Here is a 17,191-nt window from a genome sequence, read left to right on the forward strand (position 1 = left end):
TGAACTCGATTACCTAGCCATAAGGCAAAACAGGGTAAACACCAAAACTACAGCTTTCGAAATGTTCATTTAGGGAAACAAAGAACCTCCCCCTCTCTCTCATTCTCAGTCGAATTCTCTATGCATCTACACTCATGAAATGGTTTAAGTGCCATCTTTTCTCCACAAAAAAAGCATACGCTACAGTTTATTTTTATTTATACGTTTTATCCGACACGCTTTGCCGCTAGTTACTAATCAGGATTTTAATTACATCAAAGTGGTATCAATAGTGACTAGACAGCTCCAATTACCACTTCTCAGCAACGGTTTTGAGGCAAATCCTCTGGTCCTTCGCATGCTGTTCATAATAATTATTTTGCAGCATTCCCTTCGACAAAATTTTGGAATGTGTTGGCACTGGCGATGAATTAGGGGCTTTCCCGAGGGGCACAATAATCAAATTCATTAGCGAAGATCCAATTTCTAGGTTTTTGAATTTGCGCCCTCAATGAGTACTCTAATTCCTAATTTCTTAGACTGTTTTCTTGTCCGGCACAATCGCTCAGGGGTGTGATATTAGACATGTTATCATAGTGGTTTCATACCTTACAAGCCGTAAAGACATCAACTTTTCTACGAAGGTAGAAACACATAGGTTTAGCACTTAATTATTTCTAAACCAGGTAGAAGTGGCTGATTTTTGTCCCAGGGCTGTATACTGACTACACGACTTCTTGGTGTCCCTTATTTACAGAAAACGCAATCAAAGGCGTATCCAAGATTTTGGTTCGGAGGTGGAGGGGCTTACAAAAAACCGCACCAAAATATTGTTCATATGCATTTTCCATACATTTTTTACGATTCGGACAAAATTTCAGGGAAAGGGAGGGTTCAAACCCGGTACCCCAGCGTCCTCTGCTCCAACCCGGCGTCGCACGCAACGCACAAACACACACAACAAAAACTCTGTAACATGCGTTAGTACTTACTTTTATAGTTTAGTAATAATAATAATATAAAATACATAGCACTCTATTTCACTTGGTAGGGAAGGGTTGAGGGTGGTTAAAGACTCTTAGTGCCTGCCAGTTTTTACTGTTTTTTATTTACGTTTTCTTAGAATTTAATACGCAGTGGAAACTAGCCACACTGCATTAAATCCACAACAACAAAATTCTGTCACTGCGACTAAATAATGGCGAAAGCTTATATTCACCAATGATTCATTGTTATAGTGTTTTATAATGTGTTTTATAAACTATGACGTCAGTTCACGGGCATTAGGGAGGGGGCCGATATTTTATTTTTCAATAGGTGAGAGGAGGAACGATTTTGTCATTTTTTTTCAATGCAAGTCCCGACAGTAAAAGCCAAATCTTTGGCTCCAAACTACTAGAGCGAAAAAAAAAATGTCATTTGTTTTAATTGTACCAATTGTGTATCAATAGAAAAAGCGAGTACAGCCTTAGACTAATTGCTTTAGAAATATCCTACAATCACCCCTGTCATCAAGAAAGGTAAAGACCCATCTGAATGTTGTTCTTACCACCCGATAGCCGTTGCTCCCGTTTTTTGTAAATTGTTAGAGTTATTAGTTATTGAGGAGATAAAGTATGTTTGTAGTACGCCAGACTCGCAGTTCGGTTTCAAGAGAAATATTAGCCGCGAGCACCTGCATAGCCTATTGTCTAATGTTTTGTTGGATGCAGATGCTAAAGGTGAAACCGTGGTGATTGCAGGCCATGACGTCCGCGGGGCCTTTGATTTGGGTATCCCTGCACAACTGCTTGTCTCTGCTTTTAAGAGATTTCTTGACAGATCTATAATTGCTACTTATAGAAACATGTATTTTAAGTTGAAGGTTAGAGTAAGGGTAGTCAGAAACAAGAGCCCAACTGTACCCGATTTCCTCATACTAGTACGGAAAGACATTCACCAAGGGGCTGTATCATCACCGCCTCCTTATAATAACAGTATCATCGAGGCTCAGAAGACGATGAAAACGTGCTTTATTTTTCGTGGAATTGATTTGTGTCTTGTTAATTATGCCGACGACATTTTAAATCTGAGTAGATCCGTCAGTGGCATAGAGAGTAATTTCAGAGTTTTGTCTATTGAATAAGCTAGCATAGACCTAGAATTCAACTTCAGCAAAAGCGAGGTGGTTGTCTTTAATTGTCGTAAGAAAGAGTTGGCACCTGTCATATTTGCACCAGGTAGTAATACTGTTACTGCAGCAGCATCAACGACTTACCTTGGTTTGCCAATTGGGTCTAATCTTAAAGCTACACGGTCCAGTCTAATAAATGATCTCTAACAGAAAATCCAAACAATATATTGGATGATTTTATCATGTAAACGCTTATACAACCGCCGCATTCTGGCACGAATCTTCAATTCCTTTGCCACGTCTCCTATCTTAGCTTTGTCACCTTTCTGGTCTTTGTTCACTGTTGATGATAAAAAAAAACAATCCGTACAGTGTTCTATAAGTTTGCAAAATATCTGCTAAGCCTTCCCCCCTGGCAAAGAAACCGCCCGATTTCATCACGTTACGGATTCTATGACCCCTTCGTCGTGATCGTGACCAGTAGGGAAAAGTTCCAGAAATCTTTAGACCCAACTCATAGTATGTTTGAAGCTATAGTTAGTACTGTTTAATGGTTGTCTTTTTATGTAAATAGTTTCGCCATTGGTTTTTGAAGTATTAATTTAAGTTGCTCGTTTGTTTGATGTGTTGTTGTTTTCTGTTCATTTTCTCTCTACTCCATTTTTACTTTTTTTGTATTGTTAAAGATCGGTAATAAAAATCATTCATTCATTCAATAGGTCCCTTCTAAACATTAGGGATGTTTTACCTCGAGGTAAAAAAAAAATTTTTTTTTACCTCGATTCGGTCTGACTTCTCGCTCAGACACCAGCTCCCGTTAATATGGGAAAGACTACCAGTGAGAATCTTGACCAGACAGTTAAACTCAATTTCCGTAGGCTGCTAAGGGGCCATCGTGGTGGTTGTTATGATTTTGTTTGATTTTTTTTTTTTTTTTTTTTTTTTTTTTTTTTTTTACCTCGATTCGGTCTGACTTCTCGCTCAGACACTAGCTCCCGTTAATACGGGAAAGACTACCAGATGAGATTCTTGACCAAACGGTTAGACTCGATTTCCGTAGGCTGCTAATGGGCCTGTGTGTTGGTTGTTATGATTTTGATTAATGTGTTTTTTTTTATTGTTTTTTTTTTTTACCTCAAGTAGTGCCAAACAGTAAGAGGATTGGTAGTGAATATTAATGGTACCCGTCGGAGAATCAAGTAAGCAAGAGGTGTCTCGTATTTTTTTTTTTTTAAAAGATGCGAGGATGTTAAGTTGAAAAGATAGTGCCTGACAAGCCTGAATGACCAGGCTTCTGGAAGTTTGTAAATATTTATGTAAATAAAGTGATTTCTCTACAAAAAAAATCCATTTGTAGGAAAGATGGGGGTCCTACTCTTCCCCTACGCACCCTATTGCTACGAAAAACCTCTTATGAATACTTGACAAATTTGGGCCTAAGAGTTCGACTTTTGAAGCACTAGGCTCTTCTAAACCAAAGCAAGATCAACTGAATTCCCTTTATTGCTCCCCGCATGTGCGAAATACTTTATAATATCTTAGATTACTGCTTTGGCGATGTATAATAACCGTTTATTTTGTATGGATTACATATTTGTTGAGGGAAGAATGCGTCACAGCGCAAAAGTTTGCAGGTTGAAGCTGGAGAGTTTCGTGATTTTTTTTTTTTAACAGTTAAAATGCTATTGGATATTTCAGTATTACCACTAAAGAGCGTTTTCACCTATTTGGGACAATATTATTGTTTTCTGGCCCGGAAATAAAGAAGTCGACGTTCTACTGTGGCATGAGCTCTTTTATTTTAATTCAATAGAGCACTATAACTTAAAACTTCCGTTCAATTAATGTCTCCACGGATATGCTAAGACTATTCATTTGATACGATCAGTCTTGAGAGAAAAAAAACAACAACAAATAACGCACATCTGCTACCATGCTTCTCTGGAAAATTCAAAATTTCCAAATTTTTGCATATACAGGATTATAACCACTGTTGCATGGTACTTAGACATATTCAATCTCTCGTATAATTTTCATAAAAGATTGCACTATTTTTAAAGGGGGTGTGCTTCCGCAGATTTAAAATTGATCAAATTATATATCTTGAATCAAATAAATAGCAGATTCTTTTAATTCTCATTTTGTTTTCTTTCTTTCTCATTTTTAAATTCATTTTTCATTTTCTTTTTTTATTCTCGTTTTAATTTTAATAGTCTCATTTTAATTCTGTATTCTCATCAAAAACGTACTTTTATAAGTTCCGGTTTCTGTTAATAAGGGTTATTCTCTAATACTGTTCGAGTCTGTTAGCCTATTAGATAATAACAGGAGTCTGTTAGACAATTTTGCCTCCCCAAACACAAACCTATAAGAGATTTCTCAAAAAAATACAAAAGTCAAATGCAGTAAAATGATTTATTCCATCTTCGCCTAAATAAAAATAATCTGAATGTTGTGCACAAAAAATAAGTGGAGAATATTTTTACAAGCTATTCTTTTTTAAGGTTTAGCAGACAAAAATTAATAAAACTTTGATAAACGAAAACTTAATGATTTTTGAAAGAATTCAAAAATCAATGATAATCAATACGCAATAAAATACTCAAAGTAAAAACAAGAAAAAAGCAAATACACAAAATCCATTAAAAAAAACAAATAAAACCGCTATAGGAATTAAATAAATAGGTCTCTTGACACGGGACCTTTTTTGATTTAGACTTATTACGCAACAAAAAGCACAAAATTAGCAGAAACAACTTAACAATATATTGTGTATGTGCACTAAAATTCAAATTTTATAAGTTACCAATAATCGAAAAGAAATAACATAAGGCGTATAGAAGATAATCGTGTAAAAAAAAGAAAAAAAAAAACAGAAAAATAAAACTATTGCAAATAAACCCTCACTGCGTCTCTGCCAGTTTTTTGGTTGGGGATGCGAGGGGGTGAAAGGCCATGGGTTTATTCAGCTTTTCAGCGAAATAGTGTGAAAGCCTTGAAAGGGGGCTGCTTTAACATAAAACAGACTCTCTCAGACAATATACAGGGAAAGGTACACAAAGGTCAACCCATTAAGGAGGGGACGAAATTTCCACAGGGGAGAGGGGTGGAGTCCTTAAAGTCAGTGTTGGGAAAAGGAATCCATCTTATATCTTTTGTAGGGATTTGAATATATGGGCCTTCCTCATATTTTAGAGAATACTAGCACTACAGTATAAAAGACAAACTTTCTACTAGGTAAATAAGGACAGAGGAACAGGACAAAACAAAATACTAACCCCTAAGTGATGAAAAGGATGAACTTCTTATGCCTGCTAAACCACAAGAACAGCAACTACAAAATACAGGAACGTTAAACATTTATACTCGAAAATAGGAATACAACCAAACACAAAATAAAATCAACATTTCAAAAACAAAAGTTCTAGTCACCGAGTTCGGATATCCTTCAATGGACTTCAAAAAATGTGACTATCTTGCAACCTGGAAAGTTACCGTTTGGTCCTGACGTATCTTGCTCACATCACTTATGGCAGATTAGATATCGCCAGGCACGTGCACAGCCGGGGGAAGGGTAGAAAAGTGGGGGAGGGATCAAGTGTACGTGCCTGGATGGTGTAGACAAGATATTTCCAGGGTTAAAAACAAGGCATAACAAGAAAATAAAAAATTGAAATATAGGTTTTTCAGCTGTTTTATTTAAGCCTCCAAGGCTTGCTTCTTTCTCAAACAAGCCGTTTTTATAAGAGACAGAAGTTAATTGTTTAGTATTCAAATAAATCACGCCCACTGTCCGTACTTTTAAAATTATCAACACATTTGCATGCCTAGGTCTCAGTAGAATCCAGTAAATTCATTAACTAAGTTTTAATCCTTAAATTAGATGGCATATTTCACTAGTTGTTGTAGGATATCTGATTTTTTTTTTCAAAATAACTGCGAGCCAAACCCATCTGATTTTGTTTTGTTTCTTGATTTGCTCTCAATTTTGATCAAAAAACTACTTTGTTTATGATAACATATTTGAGATTAAAGTTCCTTGCTAGAGGGCGGTTTTCGCAACTTGGGAAGCACCGGAATCTTTTTCCATGTATTTTCGTTGATGAAGACGGACAGAGACTTTTCATTCGAATTTTCACGACTTGGGAAGCAGATCCGGAATCCCTTTCCATGTTTTTCGTGAATGAAGACGGACAGAAGCTTTTCATTCGGATTTTCACAACTTTGAAACACATTCCGCTTTTTTAGAAGGAGAATCTATACAGGCCGTGAAAACTGGAGCTGGAAACCACATTTCTGGCGTAATTTTCAAATAGGCACGAAGAACGTGGAAAGGCTACATTTGTGAAATAAAATTTTTTTGGTACAAATGATGAGGGTCAGTTTCAGTTCCAGCGTGCAGGTAAGTTAGGTAGTGGCCCTGAAACGTATTCCACTAGTTTTGGTGCTCCAAGCATCGTGTTCGCTTTCCACTTTCCCATTTTCACTTTCCAATGGTTTTCGAGACGTACGACCGAGCAGGAAAGTGTTTCCGAGAATCTTAAGAAAACTACGCTTAGGTATAGAACTTATAAAAAAACAGCAAGTAATTAAATCTTTTTTTTAAGTTGGGAGTCAATAATCTTAAGTTATTTTTCCTAGAAGTTATCAATTTTATTTACTGAATACTCAAAATGAATAACTCAATAGAAAAGGGAAACTTCTCCTAGAATATAATTTTAAACAGTAACACAAATTGTATTATTATCTTATAACTCAAATGAAAAAATAGATAAATCTGAAGGATTTGGTAGGCCACACTTTAGAGATTTTGATCTATCTTTGAATCCGGATCAATAGATAATCTTTTTTCTTCCTTTGTTGAAAATGCATATAATCAACTAATAATAGAGGATATGCTTATGTCAAAGTTGTCAAGCTTTGAGAATTGCAAGAAAATTATCCTCACCCCAAGAATACTATTTAAGAGAATCGCACTTCCAAAAATCTTTGCAGGCAATCAAAGAACCGTTTTTTTTCATAATCGCTATTAATAACATTGATAGGAGGAGAAACAGAGTTTTCAAAATTTGCAAATTAGAATGAAAAATTTGTGGTGTCATTCACAAAAATTTAAGCGGGAGGGGCAAAATACGTTTTTCTCAATATCTAAGGAGGGGGAGGCAAATTTGTCGTTTTCCACTTAACACACCAAAAAAGAAATTATTCAATGAAAATAAAAATGCCCCCAGTATGTTTATCCTGGCAGGATAAACATCCTGCCAGAACAGACTGTTTACTACACAGATTATGATCGATCCCACAATTTAGATCAATTCATCATAATCAATAATCTTAGTTGCGAAAATTTGAATTTTTCTTCACTGTTCAACGTTTTATAGTAATCATTTAGAATTTCAATAAAAAAGGCCTTTCATTCAATAGCAGGAAGTTATGTCTGACACTTTCTTAAACTCTGTTTAGCTTCTCTAATCCCATGCCCAGAATTTTGATTCAAGCAGAGGAAGGTTGAATATTTGAAAGCTCTTGTTTTAATACTATATAGCGAAAGGTGCGACCTTTTATATGATTTTTCAATTTCAAGAAGAAAGGTAGGGGATTCAAACAAAGTACTACCTCCATAAGTACAACTTGAGCTGTAAAAAAAAAAAAAAAAAAAAAAAAAAAAAAAAAAAAAAAAAACATATTATACCGCTACTACCAATTCTATCTATCTAGAAAGAAAGCTGCCTAAAAGGAATGTCTAGTTACATCTAGCACCTAAAAATGGCACATGATTTGGACACAATAATCATACAATAAAAGTAAAAATATAGTCACGCATTTTTTCTTTTTTATTTCCATTCTGCTTGTCCTCAATTTAGGATTGGACATTTTTGAGGACGATTTATATCTCTTAACGTGGCGTCGTGGCCACAAATAGAATCGGAGAGCATCAAGCAAAACGTCAGAAAAAACACAGTAATTTTAGTCTTTACATAGGAGGGGAGTGGGGAGGAATTTTTCCTTTTATACCTTCCTGGCGGACGCTCATCGAGCGTGATTCTAGAAAAAGAAAGAGTACGTGACCTTGAATGACTTAAGAACAACACTGGACAAATATTGCTTTTTCATTTGGCTTAGATTCTTATTGAAACAAATTACCTACATGTTATGATTTAAAATGTCTTGGCATACCACTAATAGAAGTATTGAGTCCCTCAGTTCGACTTCTTGACCTTCGTAGACTATTCATGTCGTCTGAAAAATATGAGTAAGAGAATAAATTATCAATTATTTATTACTTAAAAAAGGGAGAAATAGGAGAGAAACTGTGTTTTTACGAAAAGAAAAAGAATGGGTTATAAGAACATGAGTTGCTCAGAAACGAAATCAGCTGTTACAAATTTATGGAATTTCAAGATTTTGATGTTGAAGTACTTGACTGAAAATCATGCCGTCATGAAAATACCCTAAAAGAAGTATTAAGATTTCACGACAAGAACATTTGGCAGTTGAAGACTGAATATTTTTTGAAAGCGAATTTGGTCATCTTCATATTAAAACATATAAACAAATGCTCTCAGTGCTTGAAAACAGACAGAAAAAAAGCTAATATAATACCAAACAAAATATCATAGTAATAATAGGAATGCATTCCCAAATTTAGACTATATCCCTGTTAAACTGCCTAGCAGAGCCATGAAGGCGCAAATACTAATTTTGGGCGGCACCAAAGACAATTACGAAGTCTAAACCTCTGGTACAGAGGCCCCATGAATTGCTGCAGAAAGTGCGGACGACGTGTTACAGTTGGAAACTATATCTTATAGGGAAAAGTTTTACGTTCTGTTTGACGTTTTTCGTCTGCTATGGTCCTGTATCCAAAGAGTTGTTGCTGTGACCATTACCTATGGCATGGGATTGGAAGATTTCCTGAGGTTACGGACTACTGGTAAAATGTTCAGTTTATGGACATAAAGGCACATCATTACCATAATCAGCAACCATACCCAAAAAATCATACAAAAAAGCAAGTTACTTCAGTCGATAGCAAAAGATATTAAATCTTATTTGAGTTCAATCAAAACCCAATGAAAACACTATATGCTAATCTGCATCAAATTGAGTCGAGATTTGATAAGTTTTTCTAATGGGTATCCATGGCAAGAGTGTAACTTTTCCCTCACAAAGTGAATACAGACATCCAAAACCGTAAATGTAGTTTTTGCCTTAGTCTGTCTGAATTTTGTCAATCTATCTATAAATCAGGCTGAAAGAAAGAGACTTTGGATCCCCTATCTCCACCAGCCATAAAGGTCAGAGTGGGAACTGACACTTTAAAAAAGAACATATATTAGTTTAGTTCTTACTTCCCACTAATTTTGGTCGAGATCTGACGCGCTCTTAGCATAGATATCCTGGTGACAATTAATGAGCCCACAAGGGGGGTCAGTTTGATGGCCTCCCTCCCGCACAAAGGTCAAATCTGTGTCCGAAACTGAACAAGCATAACTTGGATATAAGCTGTTAATTCTTGAGTAAGTATGGTTGAGATCTGACAACCCTTTTCAGTATATCCCCTGACAATAAGAGCTGAGGGACTCTCTTCCTGCACAGAGGCCCAATTGGTTTTTAAATCCTACGGCCGTATCCAGGGAGGGTGGGGGGTTTCGGGGTTTTAACCCCCCCCTCCCCGAAATGTTTGTCTGTAATCCGTACTGTCATTGTAATCCAACATCCTATTCAGATATATGTTCCCATGACAAGAATTTAGGGAGCCCCTGATTCCAACGTAAGTCAGATTGGGTCGGGACCCCAAAATAGCACCATGTGGAAGTTAGCTACTGCTTTCCACAAACCTTGGTTTAAATTTTAAAACTTGTTCGGGTAAACGTCCCCACTAAAAATGAAGTTTTCCCCTACTCGCCGCTGGTAGGTTCGGATATGGACACTGAAACAATACAAACAAGAGTTTTTTTTCTGCTACACAGGGAGTCCCTTTGTATGGTCTAGCGCTTCGCATTAGGCTAGCGTAAGTAAGCCAAAATATTTGGAGCTCATGGATTAAAGCCAATTGGTAAAATTTTCAGAAGAAAAATTCTAATTTACTTTAAATGGAGCTCAAGGTTCAAATTACCTAAAAAAAACACAAATAAGTAGATTAGGGAATTATAGTTCCATATCTAGCTGCAATCCAAACAGGGGATAGAGATGGTAGAACGCTCAAGTAGCATATGAGCTAACAAAATGACCCAAAAGTTGCAACATCTCTCATGCCCACACCTATTAAAACAACTGATGGTGCTAGCAGACATAGTTTCGCTGGAAAGAGAATTCCAGGAAATTGACTAACTTGACATATCTACGATTATGAATATGTCTGTGTGCAAGCGTATGCTGAGAGTATACTTTTAGAGTATGACCGTATGCTAAAAAAGTGACTCTGGCACGACCAAAGTAACAGGGCTTGACTTATTTTATAGCTGGCCAACTATCTGAATATCCATACTTTTGTCACTGAAAGGACTTTCCAGAATTAAATTCATTTCTGAGACCTGACACACCAGTGTATGTGTTAAGCTCTCTTCTATTTATGCAAGGCTTCTAAATAACCCATGAGGTATTTTCATTTTTAAATAGTATGGCGGATCATTAATATTGTTAAAAAATTTATAGTATTTTCGCTTCAGGAGCCTTATTTTTACAGTATAGATTCAGTGACCTTACTTACTATACAATGTAAAATAAATCATTAAGAAAGATAAAAGAGAAAAATTTGTTTATGTAAATATTTCGTTGTTAACTAGCCGGCGTCCCGCTAATTCCTTCACCCCCCCCCCCCCCTACACAGACAGATAATTAGTCCTTGGAAAATTCTCTCTACATATGAAATGGAGCAGCAAAAGGAAAGTATGACAAATAAAAGAATGAAGATGAGAAGCAACTGAGAAATATTCAAACTATATCCAAAATACAGATAAAATATATGGTGTAGAATATCCTATAGGATTCATCTTTTTATTTTTATTACTTATGAGACAAACAGAGAAAACTTCAGACGCTTCGACTGTTGTGGGAGGCTTGACTGACCTAGCTGACGCACGGTCTCCATGGTCAGGTCCTTCAATAGAGATTAGGGCAATTAGACAGTCTGTTAACGTTCCAATTGCCCTTAGTTCAAAGACCGACATCGATATCTACCACTTTCTCCTAAAATTTTCCAAAGGGGAGAATTTTCTACTTTTCGACTGGGTGTTAGGAGATTCTCAACGGTAGCTTATTTTTGGATCCCAGAAAAACCTGGATATCCCCCACACATTCGATCTCTGGTTTGTAGATGGGACATTTTTCATTACTCCCCAGCTGTTTTATCAGCTCTTCTTGACAGTAACATCCTCCCTTCCCTTTTCACCCTTCTCCCACCAAGAAAAAGAGCCATAAAGCCCACCCTTTTTCGCCAGTCAGTTATGGTAGATTTTGAAGCTCCGTCAATTAACGCCCTAAAGTAACGCCCACATATGTCAGAGCGTCTCTAGGAAAGTACAGACGCCCAGCTTACGCCCATCTTGGAAGAGACCAGAGCCATAGAACCCATCCTCCCCCCAATAAGTGATAGTAGGTTTTGAATCTGCATCAAATAATACCTTAAAGATGAAATTTCTTACAGCGAAGATAAAAGGTCATTTCTCCACCTGTGTCAGAGCGTCTATTCTATTTCTTCCTATTAGCGACGTTGTGTCAGCTTTCGAGGGTCTCAAGGAGAAGCTTGGCTGTGTTTTTACCGAGTTAGCAGGCTACTTCGAGGACACTTATGTAACTCGTCTAAGAAGGAACCCCTGGATAGCCCCCCCCCATTTTCTCCTGGCCTATGGAATACCCTAGTCGATGCACCCAGAGCCTACCGTGAACTAACAACTTGGTGGAGGGCTGGCACTCTCGGGTGCAATGCTTCACTACCTTGATACCATATTAACTTTTGGAAGTTCTCTGGAAGAACAGGGCTATATGAGTACTGTTGTCACTCAGTCAGACTCTGAAAAAACTCCTCCTCCCCCCCCCACCAAATAAAACGTTCATCCTGATCTTCGGATTTCGAGGATTTTGCAACCGTATAGTACCCAGGTTCCCTTGTCATCTTTGAAAGCCATCGTCCATAATATTAATAGATAGATCTTTTATTTCGGCATTACAACCAATACTTTTTGTGAACAGGGTTTAATAAATTTTTAAAAACTTTCTTGACTTAAACTAGTGTATACTTATTTGACATAAGGAGTTCTGTATATTTTGAATTTGCTTAATTATGACTTGGAGTTTAAATCCATGTTATTTAAATCAAATTAAAAAAAAAGTTAAAGGTACTTCAGACAGAAAACCTTATGATGTACGCCTAGTGGACGCGTTCTCTATCGCATGGGGTAAACTGGCATTATGTACTATAGATGTCGGTAAAAAAAAAACAAGTCCACGGGAAGTAATCACTCGTACTTCTTAGTCTCAGCCTGTGTCTCTGTGCCCTTCCATCATCGGGCAACCCTTCTACAATTGGTACTAATTTCATACATCAAAATTATTTTCTTTAGCCTTAATTCCAAAATCCCTTCTTTTCTTAATTTTTTTATTTGTCATACTTTCCCTCGGCTGCTCAATTTTACATGTGGTGGAAATATCCGGGGGGTTATTGTCTCGATGTAGGTGAATGGGGCGTGGGTTGTACACGGAGAGGAGATTTTCACTGGGTAGGAAGAATTTTCCAGGAGAATTTGTCTGGGGGGGAGGGGTCATCCTAGAACCAACAAGTCATACTGTGATTCAAAAATTGTCATTTCACTTAAAATGATTTAAAATCGAGATATTAACCCTGTATTCTTTATGTTCTTTGAACCCACCGTGATGACAGTGGTTAAAGATGGTTCTGGTGTGTGGGTGATGCGAAAGGCTGAGGAATATTTTTTAAATGTTTTCCAGAGGACTTGTCAAGTGATAGTCTAAGGAACTCGTTTAACGGACCATATATTAAACAGTAAGCTGTACGAAAAATGTGGCTCACTAAACTATCTAGGGCTACAACGAAAGGAAGACTAAGATGCTAAACCAAGTTTTACGGATGAAGGAGACAAAATTTCAAAGGTCGTGCTTTTTGGGCATCTATCTGTGGCAAAACAAAAACCAGGTCGTCTCCGATTGGGACAGCAAGATGTCATAAAGAAGGATTTAAAGCGAATCTGAATTTCACTGCTGGCCCCAGGCTGCATGGTGCTGCACTGAGTAATTAGTAGTAGGCTACTTGTAATAACTTGAACAGTTAAAACCATGTTTATTCGTCTATTGGATTGAGTTTTAGGAGAATACAAACATTTGAAAATGTACCCAAATTAAAAGCTCAAAATTCATATTTTCTTATTTCAATTTTTTTTACTTTTTTTTTACAGAAAACAAAAAAAAAATGAAAATCACTACCTCGTTCTAAGATGTTCCTTGCACCAATTCTGGTTTCCTTGGAAGTTACCTTCAACAGCTTTGAACTTGGAGCCAGTGGATATTTCCCTTTGGGATTCTATCCCAGCCAGTATCTATTTGCTCTGAATTTCCACGTATCTCTCAAGTCTCTTTTACTTGACTATTCCTCTCCTTCTGTACAACTCCTCTCCCACTTGTCTACTCTTACTCCCTTGTGTTTTAGTTCTGTTTTTCTGTCGTTCCACTAATTATAGTCCCATTCTTGAAATCGTCTAAAGATGACTTTGATAGACTGGGGTCATGCGGTGTGGATGAGTGATGGAAGACTTCCCCGTGATGTGCAGGGATGGACACCACCTGGGCTCAGCAAGTCAGACAGGCCGAAAATAACCCTCACCCAATTCCTTGAGAAGGAGGCAAAGCTAGTGAGGTTTTCGAAGGGGGAGCGTTCGCTGTCGGCGCAGGTTATATTAAGGTGGCAACCTACCTTTACTGCCCTATGTGCATCCAGGCACAGGAGGACCCAATTCTAAATATGTTTTCTTCGTTTCTAGTTGTCTCTTTCTCTCTTCTATTGCGAGTTTTATTCCTGTATTGCTTCAATCCTCACTAGCTAGGCACCTGGGTTGCTAATCTTCATATCTTAATTGCTCATATAATCGTTTTAACAAATTTAATTGATGGATTGACTGAAAAAATACCTTGGGTTTATCTTTACAACCACTGTTATTAATTCTATTGCCCTTTCATTATCTTTTAATAATAGTCTAACATAACGAGTCATTATAATACTGGAAAAGAAAGCTATCTTTAATTTTAAATTTTTCTAAATTTTTATTACCGTTTTGAAAGACACAATTTAACCAAATTTTTGCCATATTTAACAATTTTTTTTATTCTTTCAAATAGTTTAAACACAATGAATCACATTAGTTTTACGAAAACATTACCTTTTTATTTTGTTGCCAAAAGTTTAAACACCCTTAGTCAAAGCAATATTGAGAAAATACAATACCTCTAGCATTCAAATTTCGCCTTCTTCCAACATCTGAAATCCCTTCGGCTTTGCTAACACTTCGACGCATGCCCATACTTGATGAAGGTTTCCGTTTGTCCAAGACTATCTTTTCGGGCCGTACAAAGACACCAAACTTGGGACGACACGTGAAGTAACGGACTCCTTGCACGGATCCATCATTTTTACCTTAAAAAAAAAAAAAATGGAACCACTACTAAAAAATAGCAACGGTTATTATGCAAAGGTTGTTACTGGATTTGTGCAGTGTTTTTGACAACACACTGTATCAGTTTTGGGACTTGAACTAAACTACAACTATAGTCTACAACATAATCTCATATTGGGAGATAATATTTAGCTTAGCTCATGATATTATACCGCAGCTTATCTGAATCTGTAAGGGTTTTTGTCACTTTTTTCAGAGCTTAAGCAACCATGGTTTATCAGATGCGAGTTTCTTTCAGTTTTTCCCCTTTTCTTGTTTTGCACTTTTTCGTCTCTTGTACTAAACGTATAGCACAGAATTCTGTAATTATTAACGACCAGTAAGCAGGCTGTATACGTAGGTTGTAGGAACAAGTTACTCACAGATATTAAATGAAGAAAAAAACAATTAACGAACTTTATATTTATAATAATGAGACTTAATTTTATTACTATATTAGAAGCACATTAGAAGCTTCTTAAGGCCATATAACCAAATCCATATAAGGCCATATAACCAAAATTAAAGGCCATATAAGGCCATCTTCTTAGAAGCTTATTAGAAGCTCAAAAAGAGAATGAAAACAGTAAAATGGGATTATTTGGAAAAAAATTCTACCTCCAGCTGTTTTAAAAACTCAAAAACTCAAAACTCGAAATATCCTTGATATAAGGAGAATTGATCTATAGCCACCCCAGGCCACCCATAACCATCCATAGCCACTCCAGGCTTTCATTTCTTGTCAAAAATTATTTCAATTTTTCCTGGTAACAAGACGAGCAAACAGTTTGTAACTTGTTAGTAAATTGTGAGAAAAGTTTTTTTTTTAATATTTTATTGTACAATCGAGTACGCTTCAACAGCAATAACAGCAGCTAATTAATACAATCACTTGTGGTGACGCTGCGAAATCTTTTAAATTTCAATCATTAACTTCAACACAGATCTTTCAATCATTAAGATATATTTCCTGTCAAGCCTAATTCTACACTACATTCATTAAATTCCTTTTATATTAAATTATCTGCGTTTACATGAAAGGCTCACGCATAGTAGACAAAGCAAAAAGGCAAAACTATTTGCAACAATTTGGTACATTGCATCTGCTAAACACAAACAGTAAAACCAAAATTATAAACATATTGTTTTTTTAACTCGTTTTTTTTACTATTTTTACAATGTATATGAGCTTACCATTTGCACTATCTAGGGTCACACCCACCCAGACCCCAGCCTCAAATTCAGTGGCACCAACAAAGGAAACGATCCCATGGGTATTGTGAGGTCGGACAACCACTCTCTCACCAACAACTAACCAATCAGGGAGGCTTTCTGAAAGACGGGATGCATAGGATGACTGGCTCATGGTCTCTGATTCATCTGAAATGATGTCTTAAATTTAGATAAATAGATTTGTAACTAAATAGCTTAATCACTGATAATACGATAATTAGCACTCAGAACAATTTTTTTCACATCCCAAGAGATATGTTTCTTACAATAACCATGGATTATTGATCTGTTCATTAAGGGAATATGATATTAACTAAAGTAAGACGTGTCAGGCTCTGTGCCTTCTTGTTCAAATAGTATAATAATTGTAAGCTTATTTACGGAAAATTTTATCAAACCAGAATAAAGAAAAATTAAAAAAAAAGGAAAAAAAAAACCAACAACAACAAATATCAACACATTCCAAGAATTTCGATTTCTCATACATAAATCTTTTTCAGAGTGAAACTACTACTACTACTACTAACAACTCACCGCAGCACCAAGCCGCCTGAGGCCAACACATCTACGCACGCTTCTCCTCCACCCCAATCTATTCAAAGCCTCCCTTTTTACACTCTCCCACGAAGTTCCCCTTTCCTTTAAGTCTTTCTTTATGACGTCCTCCCACCCCAGACGGGTACGACCTGCTTTCCGTTTAGCCCTAGGTGGTTGGCCGAAAAGAAAAATCTTCGGCAATCTGTCATCCTTCATCCGCACAACGTGCCCTAACCACCTCAACCTTTCTTTCATTATAGCCCTAGAGAGCGGTATTGAACCACATTTTTCGTATAGCCAATTGTTTGAAATACGGTCAGCTAGCCGGGTACCTAGAACAATCCTTAAGCAATTTCTCTGGAAAACCTCTAGCAAATCTTCATCCGCTTTTCGGAGCGTCCATGCTTCAGAGCCATATTTGACCACTGTCATCACTGTAGCTTCTAATATTCTAATCTTGGTTTGTAAACTTATCTTCCTATTCTTCCAGACTTTTTTTAACTACGAAAAAACACCCTGAGCCTTGGCTATTCTATTTTTAACATCTTCACTGCTCCCACCATCTTTACTAATAATACTACCAAGGTAAGTGAAGCTGCCCACCTGATCAATCTTTTCATTACCCAACGTCACCTTTTCATCTTCACTTATTCCTAGCTTTAGT

The 17,191-nt window shown here is 36.7% G+C and overlaps 1 protein-coding gene across 2 annotated transcripts in view; it reads right to left on the reverse strand.

Moving 5' to 3' along the window:
• Positions 1-7,762: 7,762 nt before the first annotated feature.
• Positions 7,763-17,191, reverse strand: part of Khc-73 (Kinesin heavy chain 73) — a 300,519-nt gene continuing 291,090 nt past the window's right edge. The window contains exons 32-34 of one of the 2 annotated variants that reach the window (XM_089106523.1): positions 15,952-16,137; positions 14,550-14,738; positions 7,763-8,332 (exon numbers count right to left, since the gene is read on the reverse strand). In XM_089106523.1, coding sequence (XP_088962649.1) covers positions 8,244-8,332; positions 14,550-14,738; positions 15,952-16,137 — 464 coding nt within the window. In that variant the 3' untranslated portion in view covers positions 7,763-8,243. The remainder of the gene's footprint in view (positions 8,333-14,549; positions 14,739-15,951; positions 16,138-17,191) is intronic. The other variant, XM_089106524.1, reaches the window with a different exon arrangement.

Source organism: Artemia sp. Qi Xiang Cuo, chromosome 21, assembly GCF_049724085.1.
Source record: "Artemia sp. Qi Xiang Cuo chromosome 21, ASM4972408v1, whole genome shotgun sequence".
In the NCBI taxonomy this organism is placed as follows: domain Eukaryota; kingdom Metazoa; phylum Arthropoda; class Branchiopoda; order Anostraca; family Artemiidae; genus Artemia; species Artemia sp. Qi Xiang Cuo.